A 14,125-nucleotide genomic window follows, 5' to 3' on the forward strand; every position below is an offset into this window, starting at 1 on the left:
CGGTTTGGAAGCATGAAAAAAACCCCAGAGCCTTTAACAGGTGGCCCTGGGCAGCCTGACCTAGCTGGAGGTGTCCCTGCTGACTGCACAGGAGTTGCACAAGATGAACTTTGAGGGTCACATCCAATCTGATGCAGAGGGATCCTGGGGTGCATCAAGAGGAGTGTGCCCAGCAGATCCAGGGAGGTTCTCCTCCCCCTCTGCTCTGCCCTGGGGAGGCCACACCTGGAATATTGCCTCCAGTTCTGGGCTCCCCAGTTCTGCTGGAGAGAGTCCAACAGAGAGCTACCAGGATGCTGAAGGGACTGCAGCACTGCCCTGTGAGGAGAGGCTGAGAGCCCTGGGGCTGATTAGTCTGGAGAAGACAGAGGGGATTTCATCAATGTTTATCAATATCTGAGGGCTGGGGGTCAGGAGGGAGGGGCCAGGCTCTGCTCACTTGCACCCTGGGATAGGACAAGGGGCAATGGATAGAAACTCCAGCACAGGAGGTTCCACCTCACCATGAGGAGGAACTTCTGCACAGGGAGGGTCACAGAGCACTGGAACAGGCTGCCCAGAGGGGCTGTGGAGTCTCCTCTGAAGACTTTCCAGCCCCATCTGGATGTGTTCCTGTGTGACCTGTGCTGGAGTCTATGCTCCTGCTCTGGCAGGGGGGGTGGGTTCAATGATCTCTGGAGGTCCCTTCCAACCCCTGACATCCTGGGATCCTGTGAATCCCTGCTGTTTACTTTCTGCTGAAGTGGTTTCTGTGATCAGCTGCTTTACTTTGGGGCTTTAAGCTGTAATTGCAATGTGCTGCCCAGGGAGGTGGTGAAGTCATCATTGAAAGGGTGCTTGGTTGCATGGTTTAGTTGATTAGGTGGTGTTGGGTAATAGGTTGAACATGATGATCTTGAAGGTCTCTTCCATCCTGGCTCATTCTATTCTATTCTAATGTCAAAGTTAACATCTGTGACCTCCAAGGTTCTTGAAAGTCTGTTTTTACTGGTCTTAACCTGTGTGTGTGCATCTTCTGCTGTGGGGCTGAGAGGCTCCAGGGAAGGGCAAGAGCTGGGGAAGGGTCTGGAGAACAGGTCTGGTGAGGAGCAGCTGAGGGAACTGAGGTGGTTGGGCCTGGAGGAGGCTGAAGGGAGACCTCATTGCTGCTCCCTGAAAGGACGTTGGAGTGAGGTGGGGGTTGGTCTGTTCTCCCAAGGAAGAAGCAATAGGACATGAGGAAATAGCTTCAAATGGCATCAGGCAAGGTTTAGGTTGGACAGTAGGAGACATGCCTTCACAGAAAGGGTTGTCAAGGCCTAGCCCAGGCTGCCCAGGGAGCCTTTGAAACCCTGGAGGAGTTTCAAAGCTGTGTAGCTGTGGTGCTGAGGGCCATGGTTCAGTGGTGACCTGGCAGTGCTGGGTTCATGGTTGGACTGGATGATCTCAGAGGTCTTTTCCAGCCAAAGCAATCCTGTGAGCTACGAACTGCTCCTTCCTCAGCAACACTGCCATTGCTGTTGGATTTGTCACCCCACAAAAGCCTGCCAAGTCTGGAAGCGGCCACCTCTGGGCCATCCTGTCCCTGTGCTGGATTGGATTGTCCTGGGAGGCTGTGGACGCAAGAGCTGCTTGGTGCCCGCTGCTCACCGGCTGTTCCTCCTCTGGCAGGTGCTTTACTCGGACAGCTTCCGCAAACAAGTGCAAGGCAAAGCTGCCTACGTGCTGGACACCCCCGAAATGCGGCGCGTGCGCGAGACCCAGAGGCACATCTCCACGGTAGGGGCCTTCCCACAGCTGCAGCTTGGCAGGTGGAGTTCCCTTCTGAGAACCTCACCTTGCTCCTCACCCGTTCTTGGGTGGGCAGCTGAAGGCTGCAAGAGCTGGGGCTGTTCAGCCTGCAGAGGAGAAGGCTCCAGGGAGCAGCCTTCTGCTACCTGCAGAGGGCTACAGGAGAGGTGGGGAGGGACTTTCGACAAGGGCTCGGAGTGACAGGATGAGGGCAGTGGCTTTGAGCTGGAAGAGGGGAGGCTGAGATTAGAGATTAGGAAGAAATTCTTTCTGGTGAGGGAAGTGAGACACTGGAACAGGTTGCCCAGGGAGGTTGTGGATGCCCCCTCCCTGGAGGTGTTCAAGGTAATCTTGGATGGGGCCTTGAGCAACCTGGGGTAGTGTGAGGTATCCCTGGCCATGGCAGGGGGGTTGGAAGTGGATGATCTTGAGGGTCCCTTCCAACTCAAACCAGTCTATGAATCTATGACTGGAAGGGAGGTGAGCAGGCATCCAAACTCTTCCTCTTGATGACCTCAGAGTTCATTCCCAGCCAAAAGAAGCCTATGGTCTGAGCCCTGGAGAGCAGAGCTTCCCTTTTAACTTGCAGGTGAAATACCATGAAGACTTTGAGAAGAGCAAAGGTAGCTTCACGCCTGTGGTGACCGACCCCATCACGGAGCGCGTCAAGAAGAACATGCAGGACTTCAGCGACATCAGCTACAGAGGCATCCAGCGGCGCGTGGTGGAGATGGAGCGCAAGCGCGTGGACCAGGACCAGGAGAACCTCACGGGTCAGCACACCATGCCTCTGCCCTGCAGCACCCTCACCCCTGCCTTCACACCCCTGCCCTGCAGGAGCTGTTCAGTATCGGCTCACTGGCACCAGCTCCAGGCCATCCCCACCTGGAGATGGTTTGCTGCAGAGCTGGTACCAGCTCCAGGCCATCCCCACCTGGAGATGGTTTGCTGCAGAGCTGGTACCAGCTCCAGGCCATCCCCACCTGGAGATGGTTTGCTGCAGAGCTGGTACCAGCTCCAGGCCATCCCCACCTGGAGATGGTTTGCTGCAGAGCTGGTACCAGCTCCAGGCCATCCCCACCTGGAGATGGTTTGCTGCAGAGCTGGTACCAGCTCCAGGCCATCCCCACCTGGAGATGGTTTGCTGCAGAGCTGGTACCAGCTCCAGGCCATCCCCACCTGGAGATGGTTTGCTGCAGAGCTGGTACCAGCTCCAAGCCATCCCCACCTGGAGATGGTTTGCTGCAGAGCTGGTACCAGCTCCAGGCCATCCCCACCTGGAGATGGTTTGCTGCAGAGCTGGTACCAGCTCCAAGCCATCCTCTCCTGGAGATGGTTTGCTGCAGAGCTGGTACCAGCTCCAAGCCATCCCCACCTGGAGATGGTTTGCTGCAGAGCTGGTACCAGCTCCAAGCCATCCCCACCTGGAGATGGTTTGCTGCAGAGCTGGTACCAGCTCCAGGCCATCCCCACCTGGAGATGGTTTGCTGCAGAGCTGGTACCAGCTCCAGGCCATCCCCACCTGGAGATGGTTTGCTGCAGAGCTGGTACCAGCTCCAGGCCATCCCCACCTGGAGATGGTTTGCTGCAGAGCTGGTACCAGCTCCAAGCCATCCTCTCCTGGAGATGGTTTGCTGCAGAGCTGGTACCAGCTCCAGGCCATCCCCACCTGGAGATGGTTTGCTGCAGAGCTGGTACCAGCTCCAGGCCATCCCCACCTGGAGATGGTTTGCTGCAGAGCTGGTACCAGCTCCAAGCCATCCTCTCCTGGAGATGGTTTGCTGCAGAGCTGGTACCAGCTCCAAGCCATCCTCTCCTGGAGATGGTTTGCTGCAGAGCTGGTACCAGCTCCAGGCCATCCCCACCTGGAGATGGTTTGCTGCAGAGCTGGTACCAGCTCCAGGCCATCCCCACCTGGAGATGGTTTGCTGCAGAGCTGGTACCAGCTCCAAGCCATCCTCTCCTGGAGATGGTTTGCTGCAGAGCTGGTACCAGCTCCAAGCCATCCCCACCTGGAGATGGTTTGCTGCAGAGCTGGTACCAGCTCCAAGCCATCCCCACCTGGAGATGGTTTGCTGCAGAGCTGGTACCAGCTCCAAGCCATCCTCTCCTGGAGATGGTTTGCTGCAGAGCTGGTACCAGCTCCAAGCCATCCCCACCTGGAGATGGTTTGCTGCAGAGCTGGTACCAGCTCCAAGCCATCCCCACCTGGAGATGGTTTGCTGCAGAGCTGGTACCAGCTCCAAGCCATCCCCACCTGGAGATGGTTTGCTGCAGAGCTGGTACCAGCTCCAAGCCATCCTCTCCTGGAGATGGTTTGCTGCAGAGCTGGTACCAGCTCCAAGCCATCCCCACCTGGAGATGCTTTGCTGCAGAGCTGGTACCAGCTCCAAGCCATCCCCACCTGGAGATGCTTTGCTGCAGAGCTGGTACCAGCTCCAAGCCATCCCCACCTGGAGATGCTTTGCTGCAGAGCTGGTACCAGCTCCAAGCCAGCCTCACCTGGAGATGGTGTTTGCAGCAGAGCCCCTGTTGAAGCTACCCTCTTCAGCAGCTGACCTGAGCTCTGCTTGTCCTGGTCTGCCCAGCCTTGCAGTGCAGTGCTGGATTTCCACTTTGGCCTTCTGGTTTTAATCTAATCTCTCTGCATATTAGAGAAATGTCAGAACAGCCCAGGCTGGGTGAACCTCAGATGCTCCAGCACCAGCCCTGGCCAGTCACATCCCAAAACCCTCCAGTGTGAGAGTTTGTTGCTCCAGGAGACATCACAAGTGTGAGCTGATGCGCTGGGAAGGGTCCCTCGAACGGTCCTAGACAGGCTGCGCTCCAGCATGGACACAATGCTCTGCTCAGGGCAGGATGGGAAGGTCCTGAGGACACTTCCCACATCCACCACCCAAGTCTGGACCCTCTGACCGTGCAGGCAGCTTCACCCTCCAAACAAGCTCCCCATGTCCCCAGCCCTGCTGCTCTGGGGCTGTTCTTTCTGGCAGCCTCAGGAGCAGAACACAGCAGGCAGGACTGACCCCTGGGGGCTCTCTAGAGGGCTCCACCCTCAGCCACAGCTCTGCTGTAGGTTAAGTTCTGGACTACTGCTGCCCTCCTCTCCTTCACTTAAGCCCTACTCAGGACAGATGTGTGCTCCTCAACCTCCCCAGAAGCCACCTGAGCTACAGATCTCCTCAGGCAATGTCACTTCTCTCTGGCAGGCCTTCGTGTGTGGCGCACCAATCCCGGCTCAGTCTTTGACTATGACCCAGCAGAAGACAACATTCAGTCCAGAAGCTTACACCTGATCTCTGGTAGGTTCCACAGGCCCTGCTGGCTGTGCAAACCAGGTGCCAGGCTTGTGTGAATCCAGTGGGAACTGCCAGCCTGGGGGGGGCCAAAGCTCAGCTTGGAGCAGTAGGATCCAAGGCAGCGTGACAGTGCCATCGGCTGCCTTCTGCAGCACCAGGCCGCTCCTCAGCTGCCTCCTGCCCTGCTCATTGCTGCAGATGTGTCCTGAGTGACAGAGACATCTCAGGCATGGCTCAGCTCTGACAGCTGATGAAGGGAACCATGCCCAGGTTGCACCCTGGCGTGGATCAGCAACAGTGTGACCAGCAGGGCTAGAGAAGCGATCAACCCCCTGCACTGGGCACTGGTGAGGCCACATCTTGAGCCCTGGCTTCAGTTTTGGGCCCCACACTCCCAGGAGGACATTGAGGGCTGGAGTAGGTCCAGAGAAAGGCAAAGGAAGCTGGGGAAGGGTCTGGAGAACAGGGCTGGTGAGGAGCAGCTGAGGGAACTGGGGTGTTTAGTCTGGAGAAGAGGAGGCTGAAGGGAGACCTCATTGCTCTCTACAGCTCCCTGAAAGGAGGCTGGAGCCAGGTAGGGGTTGGTCTCTTCTCCCCCTTATCAAGTGATAGGATGAGAAGAAGTGATTTCAGGTTGCCCCAGGGGAGGTTTAGGTTGGGCACTAGAAGAAACTTCTTGACTGAAAGGGTTCTCAAAGCCTGGAAGAGGCTGCCAGGGAGGTGAGTGAATCCCCCTTCTTGGAAACGTTCCAAAGAGGCAGGGATGTGGTACTGAGGGAGATGGAAGAGGGAGGTGATGTTGGGACACAGATGTCTTTTCCAACTGAAGTGAGTCTGTGGTGGGCAATAAAAGATGGAAGGAGCTGGTGCTGAAGGGAAGGAGGTGAGGGCAAAGAAAAAAGACTCTGGGTAACGAAGCCATTAAAGATGAGAGGGACAGAGCTGTGCCTTGGAGCAGAACTTCACCACTTCACTGGTGGCCACAGAACACTGTCACAAAGTGCCACCACCCTCTGTGGAGCCTCAGCAACAGCAGCTGGGACGCTGAGGCTTTTGCCCACAACCTTTGTGAGACACAGCAACCGACTGGGGCAGGTTTCTGCTGAGCAGCGGTGGACAGCTGGGGGTGTTCTCAGCGAGTGTGAAGCTGCACCCGTGTGGAGCCAGGCTCAAAACAAACCCTGGCCGTGTGTGTGTGAATGCAGAGAGCTGGCTCTGGCTGTGCCCCTCCCCAGAGCCCGCTCTCGCCCCGCAGTCCAGGCGCAGCGCCGCAGCCGGGAGCACTCTCGCTCCGCCAGCGCCCTCAGCCTGAGCGGCGGCGACGAGAAGTCCGAGCCCTCGGACGCCGTCGATCAACAGCTCTCCTTCTACAGCTCCGGGGGCTTCTTCACCTCCACTGCCACAGGTACCACAGGCACAGCCAGCCCCTTCCTTTCTGGGGGGGACAAACCTGCTGAAGCAGGCTGCCCAGCATCACAAGGGCCGGGTGGGGTTGGGAGGACTGAGAGAAGTGCCCAGAGAGGGGGTTGGGGCCCCAGCCCTGGAGGGATTCAAGGGGAGGCTCGACAGGGCTCTGGGCAACCTGATCTAGGTGAGGATGCCCCTGCTGACTGCAGATGACCTCTGGAGGTCCCTTCCAACACAGACCATTCTGTGATTTTAACTGGGGCTTTTTAGCCTGGAGAGGAGCAGCCTGAGGAGGATATCCATACTCATCAATACTTCAAGGAGGAATGGGGCCAGGCTTTTTTCAGTGGTGCCCAGTGACAGGACAAGGGGTAAGGGGCACAAACTGGAACATAAGAAGCTCTAAACACCAGGAGAAGCTTCTTGAATTTAAGGGTGACAGAGCCCTGAAACAGGCTGCCCAGAGAGGTGGGAGGCTTCACCTCTGGAGACATTCCAAACCCACCTGGGAGGTGTTCCTCCGTGACCTTCTCTAGGTGGCACTTCCTTGGCAGGGGGGCTGGACTCAAATCTCTTCCTGCCCCTTCCATTCTTTGAATCCCTCCAGAGATGGAGCCTCCATAACCTCTCTGGTCAGCCTGCTCCAGCCTTAGGCCCTATCATGCCCTGCTCTTCCTGCCAGGTCTATAGTAACACAGCTCCTTTTCCTTTGGCAGTGGGCTACAAACATGCCAAAACCATCGAGCTGCCACAGCAACGTTCCTCCTCTGTTGCCACCCAGCAAACAACTGTGTCATCTGTTCCTTCCCACCCCTCCACTGCTGGGGTAAGTATCAGCCAGCCCCTGGACTGAGACCTCACCCCACGCCAGCAGCTGTAAGGGACCAAAGGAGGGCTCCAGGAGCTGTTGGGTGTGCTGTCCATCACTCCTAAGCTGATGTTCCTCTGCTGTAATATGCAAATCTCCATGGCCTGCCAAAGCTACTCCAAAACAACCCTTCTGTGTTCCTCCAGGACTGAGGTGGGACCATGTCTACCACCTGGGCTGAAGCTTGGTAGAAAACCAGGTGAAGGTGTATGAGGGTCATTGTAGTAGGACACCTGAGAAGTTTTACATGCTGGGGCTTCAGTCTCAGAGATGACAATGGGTTTGGCATCACCTCCCCATCAGATCTGCTGGGAGGTGACATTTTCAAGTTACAGCTGAAGCTAGACTCTGCTCCAGTGCACTCTGAAAACTCTTTGCTCAGCTTCAGCGTCACCAGAACACAGAGGCTGTCACCCAAGCTAGGGCAGTGCTTGGGCAGCCAAGTTACTGAGTGAAACATTCTTCCCAGTGAGGGTGGAGAGACACTGGAACAGGTTCCCCAGGGCAGTGGTGGATGCCCCCTCCCTGGAGGGGTTCAAGGCCAGGCTGGATGAGGCCTTCAGCAAGCTGGGCTGGTGGGAGGCGTCCCTGCCCATGGCAGGGGGGTTGGAAGTGGACGATCTTCACCGTCCCTTCCAACCCAACCCCATGCCATGACCGGGATGAAAGCAGGAGCTGCAAGCCCACCAGCTGCTCCGGCGGTAGCCCTTGGAGAGCGGTGCAATGAGCGAGAAGAGCTCTTGTGCTTGGCCTGCTCTTCCCTTCCGATCCTCACTGTGGGCTTTCTGTCCCCCCTCCGCAGAAGACCTACCGGGCCATGTACGACTACACGGCGGCCGACGCCGACGAGGTGTCCTTCAAGGACGGGGACACCATCGTCAACGTGCAGGCCATCGACGAGGGCTGGATGTACGGCACCGTGCAGCGCACCGGCAAGACCGGCATGCTGCCCGCCAACTACGTCGAGGCCGTCTGAGCCCGCCCGGGGCAGCCTCAGCAGCTGCCTCCAGCCCCACTCCTCAGCGCTGCACTTCTTCCAAGGCCAAAACCAAAGGAAGTGGTTGGTGGTGGTTTGGTTTTGAAGCCTTGCCTGGACTCTGGAACACTTCACCCCCAGGGTTTAACTGCTGGGCTGGGAGCCAGGGCAGTGTCTAGAGAGGAACCCAAGCCTGACACTACAACTGGTTTACTCCTCCTCCTCCCACGAGGTATGAGGTTTCTGGGCTACTTTAAAACATTTCTAGCCACTTCTTTTCCATTTAACTAACATTTAGCCTTAGTGTCTCCAATCATTTAGCTAGGGGAGGGAACCCAACTGAACCCAAAAACCTCTTCTGCTTGCTGAGCTCGTCCTCATCTGTTGTCCTGGGGTCAAAAAGCTGTTACTGTGGATTAGTGACTCAATAAAGCTGATGTTTCTGCAGCAGGCTTGGTGTTGTCACTGCTGAAGCAATCAGCCTCACTGTGAACTGCCTTGGCTCAGGAAACTGTCTTCAGGAAGGGATTACCTCAGGTGGTGAATCCAGAACCACACAATCACAGAAGTGTTAGGCTTGGAAGGGACCTCAGGGATCAGCCAGTTCCAACCCCCCTGCCATGGCCAGGGACACCTCACACTACAGCAGGCTGCTCACAGCCACAGCCAGCCCTGCCTTAAAACCCTCCAGGGATGAGGCTTCCACCACCTCCCTGGGCAACCTGTGCAGGCTCTCACCACCCTCATGGGGAACAACAACTTCCTAACAACCAGTCTCAATCCACTTTTGTTCCATTCCATTGCTGCTCAATATTTCAACACAAGAGTCAAGCCCTGAGGGGCTGTGAGTGGACAAGTGATTTCCTACCTGAACACATGGGTCGGTGCCTGCTCAGCTCCTGAGGCATCTGGGATCAGCCAGGATCCAAGGAAGAGGAGGTAAGAATTCCCTGTGTGCTAAGTCCAAGATAAAAGTCAACAATGAAGTCATAAAGCTGAGTGTTAGCTCTGAGGGCCTTAGACCAAAGGGAAGCCTGTCTTGCTCTACACAACCAGCCTGAAAAGGTGATGTCCTCCTTCAGTGCTTGGTATGAGCTTCTGAGGTGTGTTAGGGACAGCCTCAGAACGTGAGAGTTGGACAAGCCCAAGGCAGCAGCTTTGGGACCAAAAAGAACACTTGCAGCAAAGAAGGCAACCTGCAGCTGAACTCCTCACTGGCACCACTCACATCCCACCTCTGGCCTGCTCCCTTCTCCTCATGAGATGCATGATCACGGAGTGCATTGGCGTGGAAGGGGCCCTCAAAGGTCACCTTGGTCACCCTCCCTGCAGTCAGCAGGGACACCTCCAACTCCATCAGGCTGCCCACATCTTGCATAAGGACAAAGAACACAGAGTCTTGCAGATGCATTATCAGAACCTGCTCCTCCCAAGGTCCCTCCCAACCTTGTGACCTGCTCCCACAGCAGGCCTGAACAGCTCTGATGTGGCACAGCCCCCACCTCCCCTCCCCAAACCACACCAGCATTACCAAGCTTGGGAACTACCATCTGCTCTTTTATTTGCCCATGTGTAAGTTCTAAAATGTCCTGCAGCATCTCCTCTCCACCCAAGGTCCATCTTGACAGCTACAGTACAATATATACAAACGATTTCCTTTGTCCAGAGTAAAAGCCCAAGGGCTCCCTCTGGATGTCTCTCAGAAGCAGCACTGCAACCCATGCAATTAAAACCTCTAGAAAGTCATAAATTATTAACCAACATTTGCCACAAGTCTGTACAGGAATATACAAAGAGCTCCTGGGTCCAGCCATTTCCTTCAGGGGAAAGGAAACAACCACACCAACCCAACAACAGTTCTTCTCCACGGAAGAACAGAGAACGTAACATGGGGTGGGGAGAACAGCCTAAGAGGGGTTGGAATTGGTCACCTCCAAGGGAAGCAGCTTCTGAGTATGTGTCCTACAAAAATAGATCTCATCCTGGGGTCACCCTGGGCTGGGAGGAGTTAAAAGGGGGGGAGGTGTAAAAGAGGCTGCTCTGTCAGCTCCTGAGGCAAGGAGCAGAGCTGGGGGATCCACTTCCTCGCCGGCCAGAGCTGGCAGCGCTAAGAACACTTCAGATTGGGGGGAAAAATAATTCCTAGCAGTAACAATGCAGCTCCTCTGGGGGCCTGGCTTCAGAGTCTTCTTCTGCTATTGCACAACTTGATCCAAGTTTTCTTTCACCAGCTGAAAGAACTATGCATAGCAAGGCAAGACAGACCAAGAGGGAACACACCACCCATGAAATCAGCACACACACACAGGGAGAAAGAGAGAACACCAGGCCAGCACAGCACATTTGGCCCCAGCAGGTGCTAACAACATCTCCTCTGGTGCAAAATGCACAGGGCTCAGCACTCACTCACCCTAAGGGGAAAAAAAAGGGGGCTGGGGAAACTTCCTGTAACAAAAAATCCTCCTTACTCAGAAAGAAGGAAGGGGCTAAGAACCTTCAGGAGGTGGCTGCTGCCAGCGGGCCTGCAGGTTCCTCATGATGCAGTTTGTCATGGCAAGCAGCTTGGCCTGCATCTCGAAGAGCTGGCTTCCTGAGTAGCACTGGAGGAGCTCTGCAGAGCTCAGCTGAGCTGCCAGGGCTTCCATTTGGCTCAGGAGATCTGCTGGGGCTGGTGCAGCTGGAGCTGGGGCAACTGCTTCAACCAGAGCTGGAAGGGAAGGGAAGGAGTCACAGATTGCATCAGGTTGGAAGGGATCTTGTCCAACCCCCTTGCAGTCAGCAGGGACACCTGCAGCTAGAACAGGCTGCCCAGGGACACAGCCAGGCTGATCTTGAATGGCACCAGGGCTGAGGCCTCAACCACCTCCCTGGGCAACCTGTTCCAGTGTCTCATCACCCTCACTGTGCAGAGCTTCCTCCTGATGGCCAACCTAACGCTGCCCTGCTCCAGTCCCAAACCACTGCCCCTCGTCCTATCCCCACAGGCCCTTCTGAACAGTCCCTCCCCAGCCTTCCTGGAAGTCCCCTGCAGATACTGACCACCAGGGACAGCAGCCTGAGAGCCCTTCCTCCTGGAGGTGTCTCCTGCAAGCCTGGGGACAGCCCTTGCTGCAGGCCCCTCAGCCCCAGCGCTGGATGCTGTCCCTCCCCTCTTTGGTTCAAGTCCCTTTCTGCAGCAGAGCAGCAAACACTTGGGGCCCATTTAGCTCCTGCCAAGCTCCAAAGCTGCTCAATTTATTTCACTTTTGAAGTGAAATGACCAATAAAGAGGGAGAAGAAAAAAGGCTTTGTTGTGCCAGTGCCCTGTGGACATTTCCCTGCCTCTGGGGCTCTCCATGGGCCCACAGCACAACCTGCTGGAGCTGGGTCCTGTCCCAGCAGGACCAGAGCTTTGCTGCTGGGTTTAGGTGCAGGAAGAGTGTAAGAAGCTCCATCTGAACATGAGGAGGAACTTCTCCAAGTTAAAGGTGATGTAGCCCTGGAGCAGGTGGTGGAGTCTCCACTCTGGGGACATTCAAACCCATGAGATCCTCCATGGCCTTCCCTAGGTGACCCTGCTCTGGCAGGAGGGGTGGACTCAATGATCTCCAGAGGTCCCTTCCAACCCCACCACTCTGTGACTCTCTGTGGTCTGGATTGAGAGCTGAGCAGAGCTGATGTTACAGCTTAGGCTGCACACCAGAACAGATTAAAGCAGAGGGGTTTGTTCCACACACCCTGAGAGCTGCTGCTGACAGAGGCAGCCCTCAGAACTCCATACCACCCCTCACAGAGACCTTCATGATGTCTGAGCATGATAAGATCATGCTGAAATAGAACTCAGGTCAGAAATCACACACACAGAGTGCTGGGGCCTGGAAGGGACCTCTGAAGTTCATCTGGTCATAGAATTATAGAATGGTTTGGGTTGGAAGGGACCTTCAAGATCATCCAGTTCCAACACCCCTGCCACGGGCAGGGACACCTTCCACCAGCCCAGGTTGTTTGAGGCCCAGGCTCATCCAGCCTGGCCTCAAACACCTGCAGCAGGGAGGGGACATCCACAACCTCCCTGGGCAACCTGTTCCAGTGTCTCACCACCCTCAGTGTAAAGAATTTCTTCCTAATCTCCAGTCCCAGCCCTTGTAAAATGTCCTTCCCCAGCTCTCCTGTAGCCCCCTTCAGGTACTGGAAGGCCACACTAAGGTCTCCCTGGAGCCTTCTCTTCTCCAGGCTGAAACCCCACACCTTCCAGAGCAGGGTGACCTGGAGTAAATCACCCTGGAACACATCCAGGAGCCAAATGAAAGCATCTGATCATGTTCCAGGTTTGTCACCTCTATGTCCAGCTTGTCAACTGGGCACAAGCTGCTCCTGAGTTTTGATCTCCAGTTAACCAAATGCTTCAAGGCCAGGGTTGATGAGGCCTTGAGCAACCTGGGCTGGTGGGAGGTGTCCCTGCCCCTGGCAGGGGGGTTGGAACTGGGTGATCTTGAAGGTCCCTTCCAACCCAAACCATTGTGTGAACCTTGTGGGAGGAACAAGCCCAAGTTCCTCTACCCAAACTGAGCATCCAGGAATCAGCCTCTGTCCTGTCCCACTCCCCTCAGGATGAAGCTCTGCTTCACCTGGCTGGTGCTGTGCACACCCAGAGCCACAGCAGTTACCCAGCTCAGGAGACACCCTGGCTGAGTCCCAACATGAACTACCTGGAGCCTGGCTGAACTTGTTCTTCACATGCTTAATGCCAGCTCCTTGAGGGAAAAGCAGCATCCTTCCCTCAAAGTACCCACCAGGGTGCCAAAAGCCTTTGCTGCTGGGCTCCATCACGTGGCCAACACCCAACTCACTTGCTGAGAGTGCCTAGCACTACTCCTTCCCTCAAAGACCAAGTGGTCCCTGAGGGGAGAGCAGCAGCAGCACACAGCAGGAACACCCAAAGCCAAGCAAAAAGCCAGCAAGAGCTACCTGTGGAATGCTGTTCTTCCACAAGAGGTTTCTCCTCTTCATGATCCTCAGGCTCCTCTGCATCCTCTGAGGGGTGTTCCATGTGCTCAGACATCTCCACATCCTCAGAGGGCTCCTCCATGGCCTCAGATTTCACTACATCCTCAGAGGGCTTCTCAAAGTCCTGAGGTTTTTCCACATCCTCAGAGGGCTTCTCTAAGTCCTGAGGCTTCTCTGCATCCTCAGAGGGCTCCTCCATGTCCTCAGACTTCACTGCATGCTCAGAGGGCTTCTCAAAGTCCTGAGGCTTCTCTGCATCCTCAGAGGGCTTCTCTACATCCTCAGAGGGTTTCTCAAAGTCCTGAGGCTTGTCTGCATCCTCAGAGGGCTTCTCAAAGTCCTCAGTCTTCTCCACATTCTCAGAGGGTTCTGTGTCTTTGGGCTTCTCTGCATCCTCAGAAGGCTTCTCCACATCTTCAAGCACTGCTATTTCCTCAAGCCCTCGAGATTTGACCTGAGGAGTTTTGGGGAGAGAGCAAGAGATCTGGTTTTTGCCTCTGGAAAGGCACAGGAGCAGCTGGTGGGACATCTTCTAACCTCCTAATAGGCACAACCCTTACTGCAGCTAACAGCACTGCAACCAGGCCACCAGTGCCTTGAATTCCAGCTAACAGGCCAAGGGAAGACCTCACTGCTCTCTACAACTCCCTGAAAGGAGGCTGCAGTGAGGTGGGGGTTGGGCTCTTCTCCCTAGATCAGGTGATAGAACGAGAGGGAATGGGCTGAAGTTGTGCCAGGGGAGGTTTAGGTTGGACATGAGGAGTGGTCAGGCATTGGCACAGGCTGCCCAGGGAGGTGGTGGAGTCCCCACCCCTGGAG

General features: G+C 55.8%; 2 protein-coding genes across 2 annotated transcripts in view; one reads left to right on the forward strand and one right to left on the reverse strand.

Annotated features, from left to right (window-relative positions):
- Positions 1–8,322, forward strand: part of NEB (nebulin) — a 163,301-nt gene extending 154,979 nt beyond the window's left edge. The window contains exons 140-145 of the mRNA XM_054177633.1: positions 1,651–1,758; positions 2,360–2,543; positions 4,980–5,072; positions 6,325–6,474; positions 7,193–7,302; positions 8,147–8,322. Of these exons, the coding sequence (XP_054033608.1) occupies positions 1,651–1,758; positions 2,360–2,543; positions 4,980–5,072; positions 6,325–6,474; positions 7,193–7,302; positions 8,147–8,320 (819 nt within the window). The 3' untranslated portion in view covers positions 8,321–8,322. The remainder of the gene's footprint in view (positions 1–1,650; positions 1,759–2,359; positions 2,544–4,979; positions 5,073–6,324; positions 6,475–7,192; positions 7,303–8,146) is intronic.
- A 2,335-nt stretch (positions 8,323–10,657) lies between these two features.
- RIF1 (replication timing regulatory factor 1) overlaps positions 10,658–14,125 on the reverse strand; it is a 45,707-nt gene continuing 42,239 nt past the window's right edge. The window contains exons 34-35 of the mRNA XM_054173571.1: positions 13,268–13,760; positions 10,658–11,027 (exon numbers count right to left, since the gene is read on the reverse strand). Of these exons, the coding sequence (XP_054029546.1) occupies positions 10,807–11,027; positions 13,268–13,760 (714 nt within the window). The 3' untranslated portion in view covers positions 10,658–10,806. The remainder of the gene's footprint in view (positions 11,028–13,267; positions 13,761–14,125) is intronic.

This window comes from Dryobates pubescens, chromosome 2 (genome assembly GCF_014839835.1).
Source record: "Dryobates pubescens isolate bDryPub1 chromosome 2, bDryPub1.pri, whole genome shotgun sequence".
NCBI classification, from domain to species: Eukaryota; Metazoa; Chordata; class Aves; order Piciformes; family Picidae; genus Dryobates; species Dryobates pubescens.